This window comes from Oncorhynchus mykiss, chromosome 11 (genome assembly GCF_057628025.1).
Source record: "Oncorhynchus mykiss isolate SJ-2025 chromosome 11, ASM5762802v1, whole genome shotgun sequence".
Classification (NCBI taxonomy): Eukaryota; Metazoa; Chordata; class Actinopteri; order Salmoniformes; family Salmonidae; genus Oncorhynchus; species Oncorhynchus mykiss.
Genome location: NC_143032.1, coordinates 71,101,273 through 71,117,057, shown reverse-complemented (window position 1 = coordinate 71,117,057; position 15,785 = coordinate 71,101,273). Strand labels below are relative to the sequence as shown.

The window sequence follows — 15,785 nt, the reverse complement described above, 5'->3', positions numbered from 1 at the left end:
ACAAAGAATGTTTGCAGCAATGAAGGTCGCCAAGAACACAGTGGCCTCCATCATTCTTAAATGGAAGAAGTTTGGAACCACCAAGACTCTTCCTAGAGCTGTCCGCCTGGACAAACTGAGCAATCGGGGGACCTTGGTCAGGGAGGTTACCAAGAACCCTATGGTCACTGACAGAGCAGCAGAGTTCCTCTATGGAGGTGGGAGAACCTTGCAGAAGGACAACCATCTCTGCAGCACTCCACCAATCAGGCCAGACGGAAGCCACTCCTCAGTAAAAGGCACATGACAGCCCGCTTGCAGAGATGGAAACCAGGCACCATCCCTACGGTGAAGCATGGTGGTGGCAGCATCATGCTGTTGGGGTATTCTTCAGCGGCAGGGACTTGGAGACTAGTCAGGATCGAGGGAAAGATGAACGGGGCAAAGTACAGAGAGATCCTTGATGAAAACCTGCTCCAGAGCGCTCAGGACCTCAGACTGGGGTGAAGGTTCACATTCCAACAGGACAACGACCCTAAGCACACAGCCAAGACAACGCAAGAGTGGCTTCGGGACAATATATGTTCCTCTCCCCCTCTCTCTCTCTATCAAAGCATCCCACCCTGCTGTGACAGGGCGCTATAGTGCCACAGGACCAATCTGACACCACAGCTGCCCTCATCAGTCGCTTGGGACTGATGGTGTGTTATGGCTTACTGTTAAATGGATTCAAGTCAAGGCTAAGTGTCTTCATTCTTGTGCCAGTGAATAGCTAGCTTTTCGCCGGACGCCGACTGGTAAAACGCATCAAGGGGGGCGGTCACGTGTGCTAACAAGGCAGAGGTCCCGAGTTTGCTCTTAGGTATGGGAGGAAGTGAGCAGTGTGACGTACTTTACACTAGCAATGGATTCGTTTTTATGTGGAATAGACGATGCCGCTTCTGTGCCATTGCATTGAACAACAAAATTTAAACCATTTTTATTGAACCTTTATTTAACTTGGCAAGTCAGTTAAGAACAAATTCTTATTTAATATATAAATAAATAAATACAATATAAATATAGGACAAAACACACATCTAAACAAGAGAGACAACTCAACAGTACAAAGAGAGACCTAAGACAACAACATAGCAAGGCAGCAACACAGCATGGTAGCAACACAATAACAACATGGTAGCAGCACAAAACAGGGTACTAACATTGTTGGGCACAGACAACAGCACAGAGGGCAAGAAGGTAGAGACAACAATACGTCACACAAAGCAGCCACAACTGTCAGTAAGAGTGTCCATGACTGAGTCTTTGAATGAAGAGATTGAGATAAAACTGTCCAGTTTGAGTGTTTGTTGCAGCTCGTTCCAGTCGCTAGCTTCAGCGAACTGAAAAGACGAGCGACCCAGGGATGTGTGTGCTTTGGGGACCTTTAACAGAATGTGACTGGTGTTGTATGTAGAGGTTGAGGGTTGCAGTAGATATCTCAGATGGGGGGGAATGAGGCCTAAAAGGGTTTTATAAATAAGCATCAACCAGTGGTTCTTGCGACAGGTATACAGAGATGACCAGTTTACAGAGGAGTATAGTGTGCAGTGATGTGTCCTTTAAGGAGAATGGGTGGCAAATATGATGGCCAATAGCCCAGACAGTTCAGATTTTGACTCAAACATGAAGTACTTTCCAAGCTTGACTTATAAAATCTCCACAATCAGTCCCCACCAGTGGGTCTCTGTAAGGCACACAACGGTGGTAATGTTGACGAGGGTTCCATCTTTAGGGAGAGACATTTTGCTTAGTTCCACCCCACAATGGTCCAGAATCCCCCAGTGTTTTAGCAGATCTTTAGATGTGTTTGGAACGGACCCCTTGTCGCTTTCGCATTGGCACGTCTCCATTTCACACCAAGTCTCGTCTTGCTTTCTCTCACCTTTATCTAGTCAGACTGTTGGCCAAGCGTTTACCTTGTCTGGGCCTGACACACTTCAGCTAATAATCAACATTAGAACCAGACTTGGAGGTATTCCTCACGTAGCAATAGTGTCTCTGGCCCTTTTCTCTGAAATCAAACTGCCATTTAGCATAGTCTTGTAACATTGCTTTTATGTGTGGGGGTGGATGGGGGTGGGTGGGTGGGTGTGTGCGTATGGGTTTGATGTGTGTCCAGGCATAGAGGGCTGGAAGGTGAATCCGCTCATTTCCCCATGGACTCAATTAGCTTTGTGATTGGTTGAGATCTGCCCAGGTTCTCTTCTCTTTCCAAGGCAGCAAGAGAGACCTTTGCAACTGGGTTGGAAGATGAGGTTTGAAACTAAGATGAGCTGCCCACGGTAGCACACATAAAGACAAGAATATTGTATACTTCAATGTCTGTCTGTCTGCAGATGCGTAAGACCTATAAAGCATATTTTAATGTACACTGGTATGGATCCACATACCGGTATGGATCTTTACAATACTGTCTATAACGGTATTTGTATAAAGTGCTAAGTAAATGAAAAGTTCTACAAATTGGACTACTTAACTGTCAGTTTGGTTGAGTATAAAACCATAAGAATAGAGAAGGACATTAAAACAACTTATAATTAATTTACTGCCATCCTAGGATCATGCACTACTCATAACATATTTAGACTTTTATTATTCAGAAACAGAAAATGCCATCAAAAATAAGAAAAATATTGTGATATATTTTGGCCAGCAGGTATAGCAGGCCTATGTTCTTAATTACCAGTAATTCAAGGCAAGAAAACAGTCATTATGCTACTGTTGCTTCAGTTCTGGTTGGAAGTCGTTCTTGGTTGGAAGTCAATTGCAGTATGCCAACACCTTTAATGTACTCCAGAACACTGACACAATCTTGCTGATTATACTTTGTGCACGTGCTTGTGTTTGTGTGTGTGTGTGATCCAAATCAGCCTTGTGGTTTTTCTGTGCTCCTCAGGTTGCCTGTGTTGGAGTCCACAGCCTCGTCAGGTGACCTGTCGCGACCCCATCACATGGTGTCTGTGGTCCCTAACCGTTACCCTCGCTGGTTCACACTCACCCACATAGAGTCCCAGCAGTGTGAATTGGCCTCCACCATGCTCACTGCAGCCAAAGGTACACATATACACATATACACACACATACATACATACATACATACATACATTCATTCATTCATTTTGGTCCCTTTGTCATTGTACTGTATGTGGTTGTTCTGTTGGTCCAGGTGATAGTCGTAAGCTGGAGACTGTACTAGAGTCCATCCAGAAGAACATCCATTCCTCATCTCACATCTTTAAACTGGGCCAGGATGCCTTCAAGATCGCTACTCTGATGGACAGCCTGCCAGACATCACACTGCTCAAAGTCTCACTGGAGCTGGGGCTGCAGGTACACACACACACACACACACACACACACACACACACACACACCTCTCTACCATCCCTAACTGTCTCTCATTCACAGGTGATGAGGATAACCCTGTCTACGTTGAACTGGAGGAGGAGGGAGATGGTACGGTGGTTAGTTACCTGTGCCACTGAAGTAGGTAAGTGTACAACGTTTCCCTTCCTATGATATACCACAAACCGTGAGCTCCAGAATCATCAGGACAGTGACACATGTTGGATTGTTTTGGCTCTCTACGCCAGCACTTTGGATGTGAAATAATACAAGGGGGGTTCTACTAAACCAATGTACGAAAAGTTACAGGCATAAATATCATACCCCCCAAAAAATGCTAACCTCCCCTGTTATTGTAATGGTGAGAGGTTAGCATTATTGGGGGTATGATATTTGTGCCTCTAACTTTCTCCCTCATCATTATTCACAATTAATTCAGGATTATCCGTAATCATGGTAACATCCACATGAATGTAGAAGTGTTCAGAAACATGTTCTATTCTTATTTACAATAAAAGTGACTCCAAAATGACACAATACATTATTTACCATTCATTTCTATTGGGCGTAAAACATTATCTGAAACACAACCAAAACAAACCGCAAATGCATCTGACAAATTTGTAGACTCACAATTGTGTGCTATGAATATGGCACCAAATATGATACTTTTTTTAATACCCAAGTGAAATTGTCCCATTTAGTTTTGATCCCCTAAAATGGGGGGACTATGTACAAAAAGTGCTTTCATTTCTAAACGGTTCACCCAATATGAATAAAAATACCCCCAAATTAAAGCTGACAATTTCCCCGGCCCCGCAGAAATTGAATTAACATAATACAAAAATACTCATGAACACCCATTTAAGCTATAGATATCTGCTATTCTGCATGGGCTCAATCTACTGCATCCGCCAATATCGCCCTTACGCATCTGTGGTGAAAGGTGGCAGAGCTAGAGCGGTGTGCGTCAGACCATGAGACATCTGTGGTGAAAGGAGGCAGAGCTAGAGCTGTGTTTGTCAAGACCATGAGACATCTGTGGTGAAAGGTGGCAGAGCTAGAGCGGTGTGCGTCAGACCATGAGACATCTGTGGTGAAAGGTGGCAGAGCTAGAGCGGTGTTCGTCAGACCATGAGACATCTGTGGTGAAAGGTGGCAGAGCTAGAGCGGTGTTTGTCAAGACCATGAGACATCTGTGGTGAAAGGTGGCAGAGCTAGAGCGGTGTGCGTCAGACCATGAGACATCTGTGGTGAAAGGTGGCAGAGCTAGAGCGGTGTTCGTCAGACCATGAGACATCTGTGGTGAAAGGTGGCAGAGCTAGAGCGGTGTTTGTCAAGACCATGAGACATCTGTGGTGAAAGGTGGCAGAGCTAGAGCGGTGTGCGTCAGACCATGAGACATCTGTGGTGAAAGGAGGCAGAGCTAGAGCTGTGTTTGTCAGACCGTGAGACATCTGTGGTGAAAGGTGGCAGAGCTAGAGCGGTGTTCGTCAGACCATGAGACATCTGTGGTGAAAGGTGGCAGAGCTAGAGCGGTGTTCGTCAGACCATGAGACATCTGTGGTGAAAGGTGGCAGAGCTAGAGCGGTGTTTGTCAGACCATGATACATCTGTGGTGAAAGGTGGCAGAGCTAGAGCGGTGTTCGTCAGACCATGAGACATCTGTGGTGAAAGGTGGCAGAGCTAGAGTGGTGTTCGTCAGACCATGAGACATCTGTGGTGAAAGGTGGCAGAGCTAGAGCGGTGTTCGTCAGACCATGAGACATCCTGAAAATCTGTCTTCTCACGACAATGTCTGTAGTATCCAAACGGTTTGGCCTACAAACAAAGATGAGACTCTCGCGAACTTGGTGTTTTGCTCTACGACCCCCCACAAGCGTCTTGGGACTGGTCTGAAGTCGGTACAGACAATCTGCCAACTTATGTCTGTAGTGTTTGAGTACACACTAATATGACCCCTCGGAGGGAAGGTGAGTCTCTCAAGAACACGTACATGTTGGTTGTTTTGCTCTACAAGCTCACAAGACTCATCTAAAGGTCCCTGGTACCAGTTGTAAAAAATGATGTGTATATGGATCTAGGTTAGTGCCTAAAATAAGGGGTTAAATGTAATAAAAAAAATCAAATCAAATCAAATGTATTTATATAGCCCTTCGTACATCAGCTGATATCTCAAAGTGCTGTACAGAAACGCAGCCTAAAACCCCAAACAGCAAGCAATGCAGGTGTAGAAGCACGGTGGCTAGGAAAAACTCCCTAGAAAGGCCAAAACCTAGGAAGAAACCTAGAGAGGAACCAGGCTATGTGGGGTGGCCAGTCCTCTTCTGGCTGTGCCAGATGGAGATTATAACAGAACATGGCCAAGATGTTCAAATGTTCATAAATGACCAGCATGGTCCAATAATAATAAGGCAGAACAGTTGAAATTTCTTATACTGTATCTCACTCAGATATAGGACAGTCACTTCAGAACAAACTTCCTTTAGATTTTTTGGGGGGACTATCTTGTTCCATGTAGTGAATCTGTTAATAGCAGTGATGCCAAATTCAATGTTTCATCAAATAAACCCCTTAAGGGGTCTTACATTTCAATATCAAATAGCTAAATGATCCTTGCTATGGCCATCTTAAAACAATTCTGTCCATTAGTTTAGTAGAACCCCCTTTTTATTATTTCCAATCCAAAGTGCTGGAGTACCGAGCCAAAACAACATCAAATGTTTCACTGTCACAATACTTCTGGAGCTCACTGTATTTAGTTCATATTTAGTTAAGTATATATTCAGTTCAGTATGAGGGCTTCAAAATAAATATTGTTATTCAAATTACTCTGCTAACTCTCTGACTTCTCGTTCTTGTGTGTGTGTGTGTGTGTGTGTGTGTGTGTGTGTGTGTATGTGTGTGTCAGGGGTGTATGCGTTGGACAGCATCATGCAGAGTTGGTTCACCCTCTTCACCCCGACCGAGGCCACCAGCATCGTGGCCACCACTGTCATGTCCAACACCACCATCGTCCGGCTGCACCTGGACTGTCACCAGCAGGAGAACCTGGCCTCCTCCGCCCGGACCCTGGCCCTGCAGTGTGCCATGAAGGACCCCCAGAACTGTGCCCTCTCCGCCCTCACGCTCTGCGAGAAGGACCACATAGCCTTCGAGACGGCCTACCAGATCGTTCTGGACGCGGCCGCCACGGGGATGAGCTACACACAGCTGTTCACGATAGCCAGGTACATGGAGCACAGGGGGTACCCTATGAGGGCGTACAAGCTAGCCACGCTAGCCATGGCTCATCTAAACCTCAGCTACAACCAGGATACCCACCCAGCCATCAACGACGTGCTGTGGGCCTGTGCTCTGAGTCACTCGCTGGGAAAGAACGAGCTGGCCGCCGTCATCCCCCTGGTGGTGAAGAGTGTGAAGTGTGCCACGGTGCTGTCAGATATTTTGAGGCGGTGCACACTGACCACGCCGGGGCTGGTGTCCGCACTGCACAGCCGTAGGAACTCTGGGAAGCTGATGTCACTGGACAAAGCTCCTCTCAGGCAGCTGCTGGACGCTACCATCGGGGCCTACATCAACACTACGCACTCTCGCCTCACGCACATCAGCCCACGCCACTACAGCGAGTTCATAGAGTTCCTGGGGAAGACCCGGGAGACGTTCCTCATGGCCCAAGATGGACACATCCAGTTCACACAGTTCATAGACAACCTCAAACAGATCTATAAGGGAAAGAAGAAACTCATGATGCTGGTGAGGGAGAGGTTCGGCTGACCAGGGTCGGCCCCTAGGGACAGGTTCGGCTGACCAGGGTCGGCCCCTAGGGACAGGTTCGGCTGACCAGGGTCGGCCCCTAGGGACAGGTTCGGCTGACCAGGGTCGGCCCCTAGGGACAGGTTCGGCTGACCAGGGTCGGCCCCTAGGGACAGGTTCGGCTGACCAGGGTCGGCCCCGAGGGAGAGGTTCGGCTGACCAGGGTCGGCCCCGTGGGAGAGGTTCGGCTGACCAGGGTCGGCCCCGAGGGAGAGGTTCGGCTGACCAGGGTCGGCCCCGAGGGAGAGGTTCGGCTGACCAGGGTCGGCCCCGAGGGAGAGGTTCGGCTGACCAGGGTCGGCCCCGAGGGAGAGGTTCGGCTGACCAGGGTCGGCCCCGAGGGGGAGGTTCGGCTGACCAGGGTCGGCTCCTAGTACTTTTATATTAACTTGAGTCTGCCTTTTGAACTTCTTTGGACTTAAACATGGACAAGTAAAGAGTTGGAGGACAAAGCAAAAGAAGAAGGAAAAAACTATTTCCAGAGCCACACAGTATTATCATTCTTGCTGTTATTGTTATAAACATTATTACCATTATTATTATTACTGTGTACAATACTATGTGTGTTTTATTTTCAGAAGAGGAAATGTCACGTTGTGAATGTTGCGTGTGTTTTTCCATGTGTGTGCGAGAGGAAAAAGCAGATAACAGAAACGTTTATTATTATTAGCATCCCCCTGTTTTATATCTTGGTTTTATACTGAGTATATGTCAAGTGGCTTAAAGTCCCTTGTGCGAAAGCGCTTGTATAAAAACACATTGGCAGCCTCAAAGAGATACTATGGCTTTAAAACCACACAGACCTGACTATTGGAAGCACTGCACAGCCTGGCTCCGTGAGAAAACCACCATTTAGTATTTCTGTTGACTCGCCACTTGTGTTTTCTCTGTGTCATAGGTATTAGTTAGATTCTAGTTTTGGAAAAATAGTCTTAACAGACTGGTGTTGTTTCAGATGCAGTAATCATAACTATCTGTGTTAGATTAAGGACAACAATGCAGGACTACAGTAATGGCACATGGGCCATAAGATGAGGATATGGAGTATTATCAAGAGTACCAGCATTTGATGTATTATGCCAGAAATATCCCACACTGTAACAACAAATAATGTTTACAGTAAAGTTTAGAGTAATGTACCGTTAAACAAAAGTTTCTTTGGAATTTATGGTAATCTTTTTTACAGTAACTTACAGGTAACTAACTGGCTGCCAGTAAGTTACCGTAAAAACAACAGGATATATATATATATATATTTTTACAGTGCACAATGTACTTAAAACCAACAAACCTGTAATTGTGGGTTAGTTACTGGTTCAAGTCTTAGATGAACAGTTGCTGGAGACTAGCCGGGTTACCTGACTGTTTCTGTATTCACAAGACTAACCTTCACAAGACTAGCCGGGTTACCTGACTGTTTATGTATTCACAAGACTAACCTTCACAAGACTAGCCGGGTTACCTGACTGTTTATGTATTCACAAGACTAACCTTCACAAGACTAGCCGGGTTACCTGACTGTTTATGTATTCACAAGACTAACCTTCACAAGACTAGCCAGGTTACCTGACTGTTTCTGTATTCACAAGACTAACCTTCACAAGACTAGCCAGGTTACCTGACTGTTTCTGTATTCACAAGACTAACCTTCACAAGACTAGCCGGGTTACCTGACTGTTTATGTATTCACAAGACTAACCTTCACAAGACTAGCCGGGTTACCTGACTGTTTATGTATTCACAAGACTAACCTTCACAAGACTAGCCGGGTTACCTGACTGTTTATGTATTCACAAGACTAACCTTCACAAGACTAGCCGGGTTACCTGACTGTTTCTGTATTCACAAGACTAACCTTCACAAGACTAGCCGGGTTACCTGACTGTTTATGTATTCACAAGACTAACCTTCACAAGACTAGCCGGGTTACCTGACTGTTTATGTATTCACAAAACTAACCTGGTGACCTGGCTGTTTCTGTGTTCACAAGAATACAGGCTGGGTAACTAATTACAGTGCCAAAGTTACCAGGGTTCTAGTTGTACAGATGTAGGATCTTAATTGGATCACCTGCAATACAGGAAATGTTTTACTTGTATTTTGAGGTTTAAAGTGGTTTAATTTCCACTTTTCCACAATTTCTGACTTGATTTTCCCTTATGAAAAATGTATCAACCCCTACAAAAATGTCAATTTATTTTATACATAGTTCAAATTTCCTGTTGCTGCAGGATTATTTTCCTGCTGTAGCAAACAGGCTCAAATTAGAATCACACATCTGTAGAATCGGTGAGTGTAGCTCCAGAATGGGCCAGTGTCAATACTTCTGTGCATGTGGAACCATAGGATAATTAGAATTCCATTATAATACAGTTTTAATAGGCCTATTCTGTGTATAACCTTCAGCAACTGTCAAAAGACGTTCTCAGGGATTTCTCTAAAACTAACAGGAAGAAGGAATGAGTACAGGAAACAATGATACGAGCAAGCATGTATTGTACTGTGTATATCTACAATAGTGTAAGTCTGAATATGGAGGATTCAAAAGTATATGTTAACTAATTTATACAGAGTATTCTATGTAATGTGAAATACTTGAAGCCGCTGTAGCTTGCTCTTTTTCTCTTAGTGTTTTTTCTTTCAATTACATTTTTTTACCACAGAACACATCACATTGGCCTTGCTAATGGAGGGTTACTGTAGGCTCACAAGGGTAGTGTCAGTACTAAGACATTGGTTCAGATTATTGAACTGCTATCAACAGTTTGATTTGGTGTCTATTCAAGGTATTGGAGCACAGTGAAAATATTATCTTGTTCTCTCAAGGGTTACTTTTCACAAAGAAACAGATTTATGTATTTGACTGATGTACAGTGTTCCATTGAAATGTCATATGAAAACACGAGCATTGATTTTTCATTACGTGGCATCATAACAATGATCAGCTGTTGAGAAATGACCAACATCCAGTTGTGTATAACTCTGGTCCTCGAAGGCCACGGGGTCTGCTGGTTCTCTTCCTTATCTGGTAATCCCAGACTTTTTAGAGTTATATCTGGCTAATCAGTGGTGTGAAAGCTAGGTCAGTCAGTGATACTAACTGATCTATTAAAACCAGCAGGGCTGTCACCCTTCAGGACAAGAGTTGTGCTCCGCTGAAATGTCCGCTTGCCTCTGAACACGCCACAGACCAGACCAGTGTGTGTGTCTTCCTGTACGAGGTCCGGCTATTGTACTAATAACTTGTCTTGTTTCTTTATTTTTCTGTTTTTTTGTTGAAGTGCTTTCTCTTTTGTTCTGTAAAGAATGAACAGCCTTCTCTCTTGCCTTGTTTTGAAGTAACCGAACAGGAGTTCTAACAACCAAACACGTTCCAAGAAGTGAAAGCCAAGCCACCTTGGTCCCAGCTTTAGTGTCCTTAATTAGTAACTGAATGGCTCTGTAAACACTGTGCTTTTAACGAAGCATTTCCTTGTGTGTTTGGTGGAAAACGTTGTCCTGTGTGTCTCGTCCTCTAATGAGTGGATTTCCTCTTTCTCTCTAGCTGATTTTTTTTCTTCTGTTCGTGTAGGAAATGGAATCTTCTGTTTTCACACTTTATTTATTGTAATGATTCATGTATACATGCTTATGAAATTAAGATTTGATTCACCGATATCAATTTATTTATGTAACTAAAATCACTGTTTTATAATCTTTTTTTTGTTTGTTTTAATTAAAGTTAGTTTTTTTTAAAGGTACATTTTGGCCTCCTTGGTTTTGTATTCGTGTGGTTACAGTACATCTCATTCTGATACACAAGGTTGCTCAAAAAGGATGGTCGGCATAGAAACAGACCAGCGAGTGCAGCTCAATCAGGAAAATCACTAAGAATCACTCACTGGATCCAGTTGTTCTGTATGCAGTTTTCAACTCTATCACAATAGTATTCAATGACATCCATAGTTTGTGAATCAAATTTGGACCAGTCTATACCACACACCTGTTTACAGGTATGTAGCATTGACAATGTTGCCACAGCATCCCCAATTCCCCACAGGTTTATTAGTTAGTGTGTGTGTGTTTGGGGATTTGGGAACAGGTGGTACTTCCAGACAGACTCCTGACAGCCGTGGGGTCCCCAGACTCCCGTCACTCATTAAATATTGACACAATCACTGAAACTGTCTGTGTGTGAACAGTAATAAGGCACAAACACACAGAGGTGGGTACAGCAACACAGCAGCACAAGCTGTGTGTGTGTGTGTGTGTGTGTGTGTGTGTGTGTGTGTGTGTGTGTGTGTGTGTGTGTGTGTGTGTGTGTAACCAGTGCATTCGGAAAGTATTCAGACCGCTTCACTTTTTCCACATTGGTACGATACAGCCTTATTCTAAAATGGATTAAGCCATTTTTCCCCTCATCAATAATGACAAAGCAAAAACAGTTTAAGTATTCAGACCTTTTACTCAGTGTTGTTGAAGCACCTTTAGTAGCGATTACAGCCTTGAGTCTTCTTGGGTATGATGCTTCAAGCTTGGCACACCTGTATTTGGGGAGTTACTACAATTCTCTGCAGATCCTCTCAAGTTCTATTAGGTTGGATGGGGAGCGTCGCTGCACAACTATTTTCAGATCTCTACAGAGATGTTTGATAAGGTTCATGTCTGGGCTCTGGTTGGGCCACTCAAGGACATTCAGAGACTTTGGCCGATGCCACTCCTTCGGTGTCTTGGCTGTGTGTTTAGCGTCGTTGTCCTGTTGGAAGGTGAACCTTCACCCCAGTCTGAGGTCCTGAGTGCTCTGGAGCAAGTTTTCATCAAGGATCTCTCTGTACTCTGCTCCGTTCCCCTTTCCCTTGATCCTGACTAGTCTCCCAGTCCCCGCCGCTGAAAAACACCCCCAATTAATGATGCTGCCACCACCATGCTTGGGATGGTATTGGCCAGGTGATGAGCGGTGCCTGGTTTCCTCAGATGTGACGCTTGGCATTCAGGTCAAAGAGTGCAATCTTAGTTTCATCAGACCAGAGAATTTTGTTTCTCATGGTCTGAGAGTCCTTTTAGGTACCTTTTTTGGCAAACTCCAAGCGGGCTGTCGTGCCTTTTACTGAGGAGTGGCTTCTGTCTGGCCACTACCATAAAGGTCTGATTAAAGGTCTGATTGCTGCAGAGATGGTTGTCCTTCTGGAAGGTTCTCCCATCTCTACAGAGGAACTCTGGAGCTCTGTCAGAGTGACCATCGGGTTCTTGGTCACCTCCCTGACCAAGGCCCTTCTCCCTTGATTGCTCTGTTTGGTCGGGCGGCCAGCTCTAGGAAGAGTCTTGGTGGTTCCAAACTTCTTCCATTTAAGAATGATGGAGGCCACTGTGTTTTTGGGGACCTTCAATGCTGCAGAAATGTTTTGGTACCCTTCCCCAGATCTGTGTCTCGACACCATCCTGTCTCGGAGCTCTACGGACAATTCCTTCAACCTCATGGCTTGGTTTTTGCGCTGATATGTACTGTCAACTGTGGGACCTTTCCAAATCATGTCCTATCATTTGAATTTAACACAGATGGACTCCAATCAAGTTGTAGAAACATCTCAAGGATGATCAATGGAAACATGATGCACCTGAACTCAATTTCGAGTCTCATAGCAAAGGGTCTGAATACTTATGTAAATAAGGTATATTTCTAAAAACCTGTTCGCGCTTTGTCATTATGGGGTATTGTGTGTAGATTGAATCGATTTTAGAATAAAGTTGTAACGTAACAATGTGGAAAAGTTGAATACTTTCCGAATGTAGGCCTACTGTGTGTGTGTGTGTTGGTACTGTAATTAGGTTAATTTGTTGGCAGTGCACATGGATACTCAGAATGTATATATTCCTGATGAAAATAACATTGTCACGTATACTCTCTCCCTGGCGCTCTAGGTCACCAGGCTGCTCATTATTACGCACACCTGTCACCATCATTACACGCACCAGCGCCTAACCAGACTCACCTGGACTCCACCAACTCCTTGATTACCTTCCCTATATATGTCACTCCCTTTAGGTCTGTCCCCAGGCATTGTTTCCTTTTCAGTGTTTCATGTCTGTGCATTGCTCGTGTTTTTTGTTTTGTCCATGTTAGTTTGTTAAATGATTCACTCCCTGAACGTGCTTCCCGACTCCCAGTGTACACTTTACAAACATCAATCAAAGAGAAGTTAGACCTGTCCATTTGTTGTGTTGTCTTGATGCATGTAACATTGACGGCGTTGAGAGAAAATGGCTTGTCAGTTAGCTGTGCTCTTGTGTCTGTGCCTATGTCCATGTGTGTATGTGGTACTGACCATAGCATAGGACCCTGTTCAGTAACAGGTGTTAATGACGTCCCTACAGTATGGCAGCCTGAACAGACCGGTCTCACTATATACTTCTAATGACATTGTGTCAAAAGCCCTTTTCATCCCCATCAACTCACACTTCTCTCTCTCTCTCACTCACTCACTCATCCGCCAAATCACTTTCAGATATCACCCTAATCCTACATGTCTAGTGGGGAGAACCATTAGTTCTACACTAGAAACATTTTGCAGAGACAGACATACCTAATGCATCTTGTCACAAGTGTCAGGGTGAAATCAAGGATACTACATTAGAATGGGAAAAGGTGCATGTCTTTGAGTCTATCCTCTCTGGAAATGAGTGGCCCCTTGTACAATGACTGTATATATGAAGACCTGTTAATCGGGGGACTCCGAAAGAGGTGTCGATGGTTTCAAGGTGGCATCAGTTTTTTATGGTCCTTTGAGCCAGATTTAAACCAGGAACCTACCCAAGGACAACATACAACAACCTATGAAAAGCAAGTGTGCATGCTCACTGGGCTACTCCGCAGCAGTGCGTAGTGTTCTGATCACCAGTGGGATCTCCTCCTCTTCTCTGGCTGTTTAAATTTGATAGACCTTTATATTAGGTCTGGATCTTTATGGCACAAGAGAATAGTTACCTAGCCATTGTACTAATCTAAACCACCATACATGAGGAGAGATCATAGGCCTCTTCGTGATATGCTAGCGAGCAGTGCTGCCAGCAGTTTGGTCACCAGTGGGACTGTCTTCTTTCTCCTCTTCCATGGCTGTTACAGTTTGATCTTCTCCTCTCCCCTCCAACGGCCCCGGGGCGTCTGATTAAATGCTAATTAAAGCCGTTAGCCGTGCTATCACTGGCGCTAACTCCTCTCCCTGTCATGGAGATTAATGCCCCTCGTTCATCATTCCACCTCTTCGACCCGGGGTACCTGCCCACAAAACCCGATCAAGACATCCGCTCCCCACTCTCCACTCCCCTCCCGCCACCTGCCTCACGGAGATCGAGGAGGGTTTTGAAAATTTAATTTGAAAATTGCCCTCAATTACATTTGCAGAGAGCGACCACTTGCTAGAGCGCTCTCTCTGGTTGAGTGGGAAGGGGCGAGACGGGTCAGTGAGCGCGATGAGCGATAAGGGGACATTAATAAAAGCGAGAAGTTAATTTCAAGCCGAAGGGGGGACATCAGGGCGGGAGCAGCTCTCATTATTTAACTCCAGCTTTATATAAAGGACTTTATTTAAGGGTACCAAATGAATATGTCCTCCAGGACAGAGAGTTAAAGCGCCTGACACACTGAGAAAGTTGTCCATAAGTTATACCCCATGGAAACACAACAGACTCATCTTTTTATTCATTTGACAAATAAACCTTTTAAAAAGCCAGGATAACATTTAGAGGCCTATAAACTTGATAGAGCAGTGTTACACGTAGCATTTATTTTTATACTTTCACAATCATTGGGTCACAAAGGTCAAAGCTGTTCCGTTAGAGCTAGTCAGAATGGTTATGCATAGTAACAGGGCAACCAAGTGCAGTTTCAACATCCCCAGGATGATCATTTTGACAAGAGGAAATCGTGTTATGTGGAAAGGGATAAATAGAGTAAAAACACTCTTCTCAATGCCTTTCTGCCACTTGGCCTTACCAGTCCTACTGTTCACAGTAAAGGACCACAGTAAAGAATGTTTAAAAAAAAGAAAATGTATAGAAGCTACGCTGTGTTCAGTTATTGACTAGATGGATTTTCATTAGAAAATGGGTTCTTTCTCAAACAACGTGTGTTTTCAAACAATGTGATACATACGCTGAGTTGCAGAGGTGATATCTAGAATATCTAGATATCTAAAAGTGTTCTTCGGCTGTCCCCATAGGAGAACCCTTTGAAGAACCCTTTTGGTTCTAAGTAAATCCCCTTTGGGTTCCATGTAGAACCCTTTCCACAGAGGGTTCTATATGGAACCAAAAAGGGTTTTCTATGGGGACAGCCGAAGAACCCATTAGGAACCATTTTTTTGTAATAGTGTAGGTAAGAGAAGTCAGACTTTGTACATGTATTCAGGGTATGGTGATTGGCCAAAGGCAGGATAAATAACACAGTGAATAATACACGGAGTAGTATGGTGATTGGCCAAAGGCAGGATAAATAACACAGTCAATAATACACAGAGTAGTATGGTGATTGGCAAAAGGCAGGATAAATAACACAGTGAATAATACACTGAGTATACCAAACATGAAGAACACCTTCCTAATATTGAGTTGCACTCCATTTGCCCTCA

General features: G+C 44.4%; 1 protein-coding gene across 1 annotated transcript in view; it reads left to right on the top strand.

Moving 5' to 3' along the window:
* Positions 1–10,922, top strand: part of LOC110536299 (zinc finger SWIM domain-containing protein 6) — an 81,865-nt gene extending 70,943 nt beyond the window's left edge. The window contains exons 11-14 of the mRNA XM_036936212.2: positions 2,918–3,075; positions 3,188–3,351; positions 3,430–3,511; positions 6,278–10,922. Of these exons, the coding sequence (XP_036792107.2) occupies positions 2,918–3,075; positions 3,188–3,351; positions 3,430–3,511; positions 6,278–7,143 (1,270 nt within the window). The 3' untranslated portion in view covers positions 7,144–10,922. The remainder of the gene's footprint in view (positions 1–2,917; positions 3,076–3,187; positions 3,352–3,429; positions 3,512–6,277) is intronic.
* Positions 10,923–15,785: the final 4,863 nt, after the last annotated feature.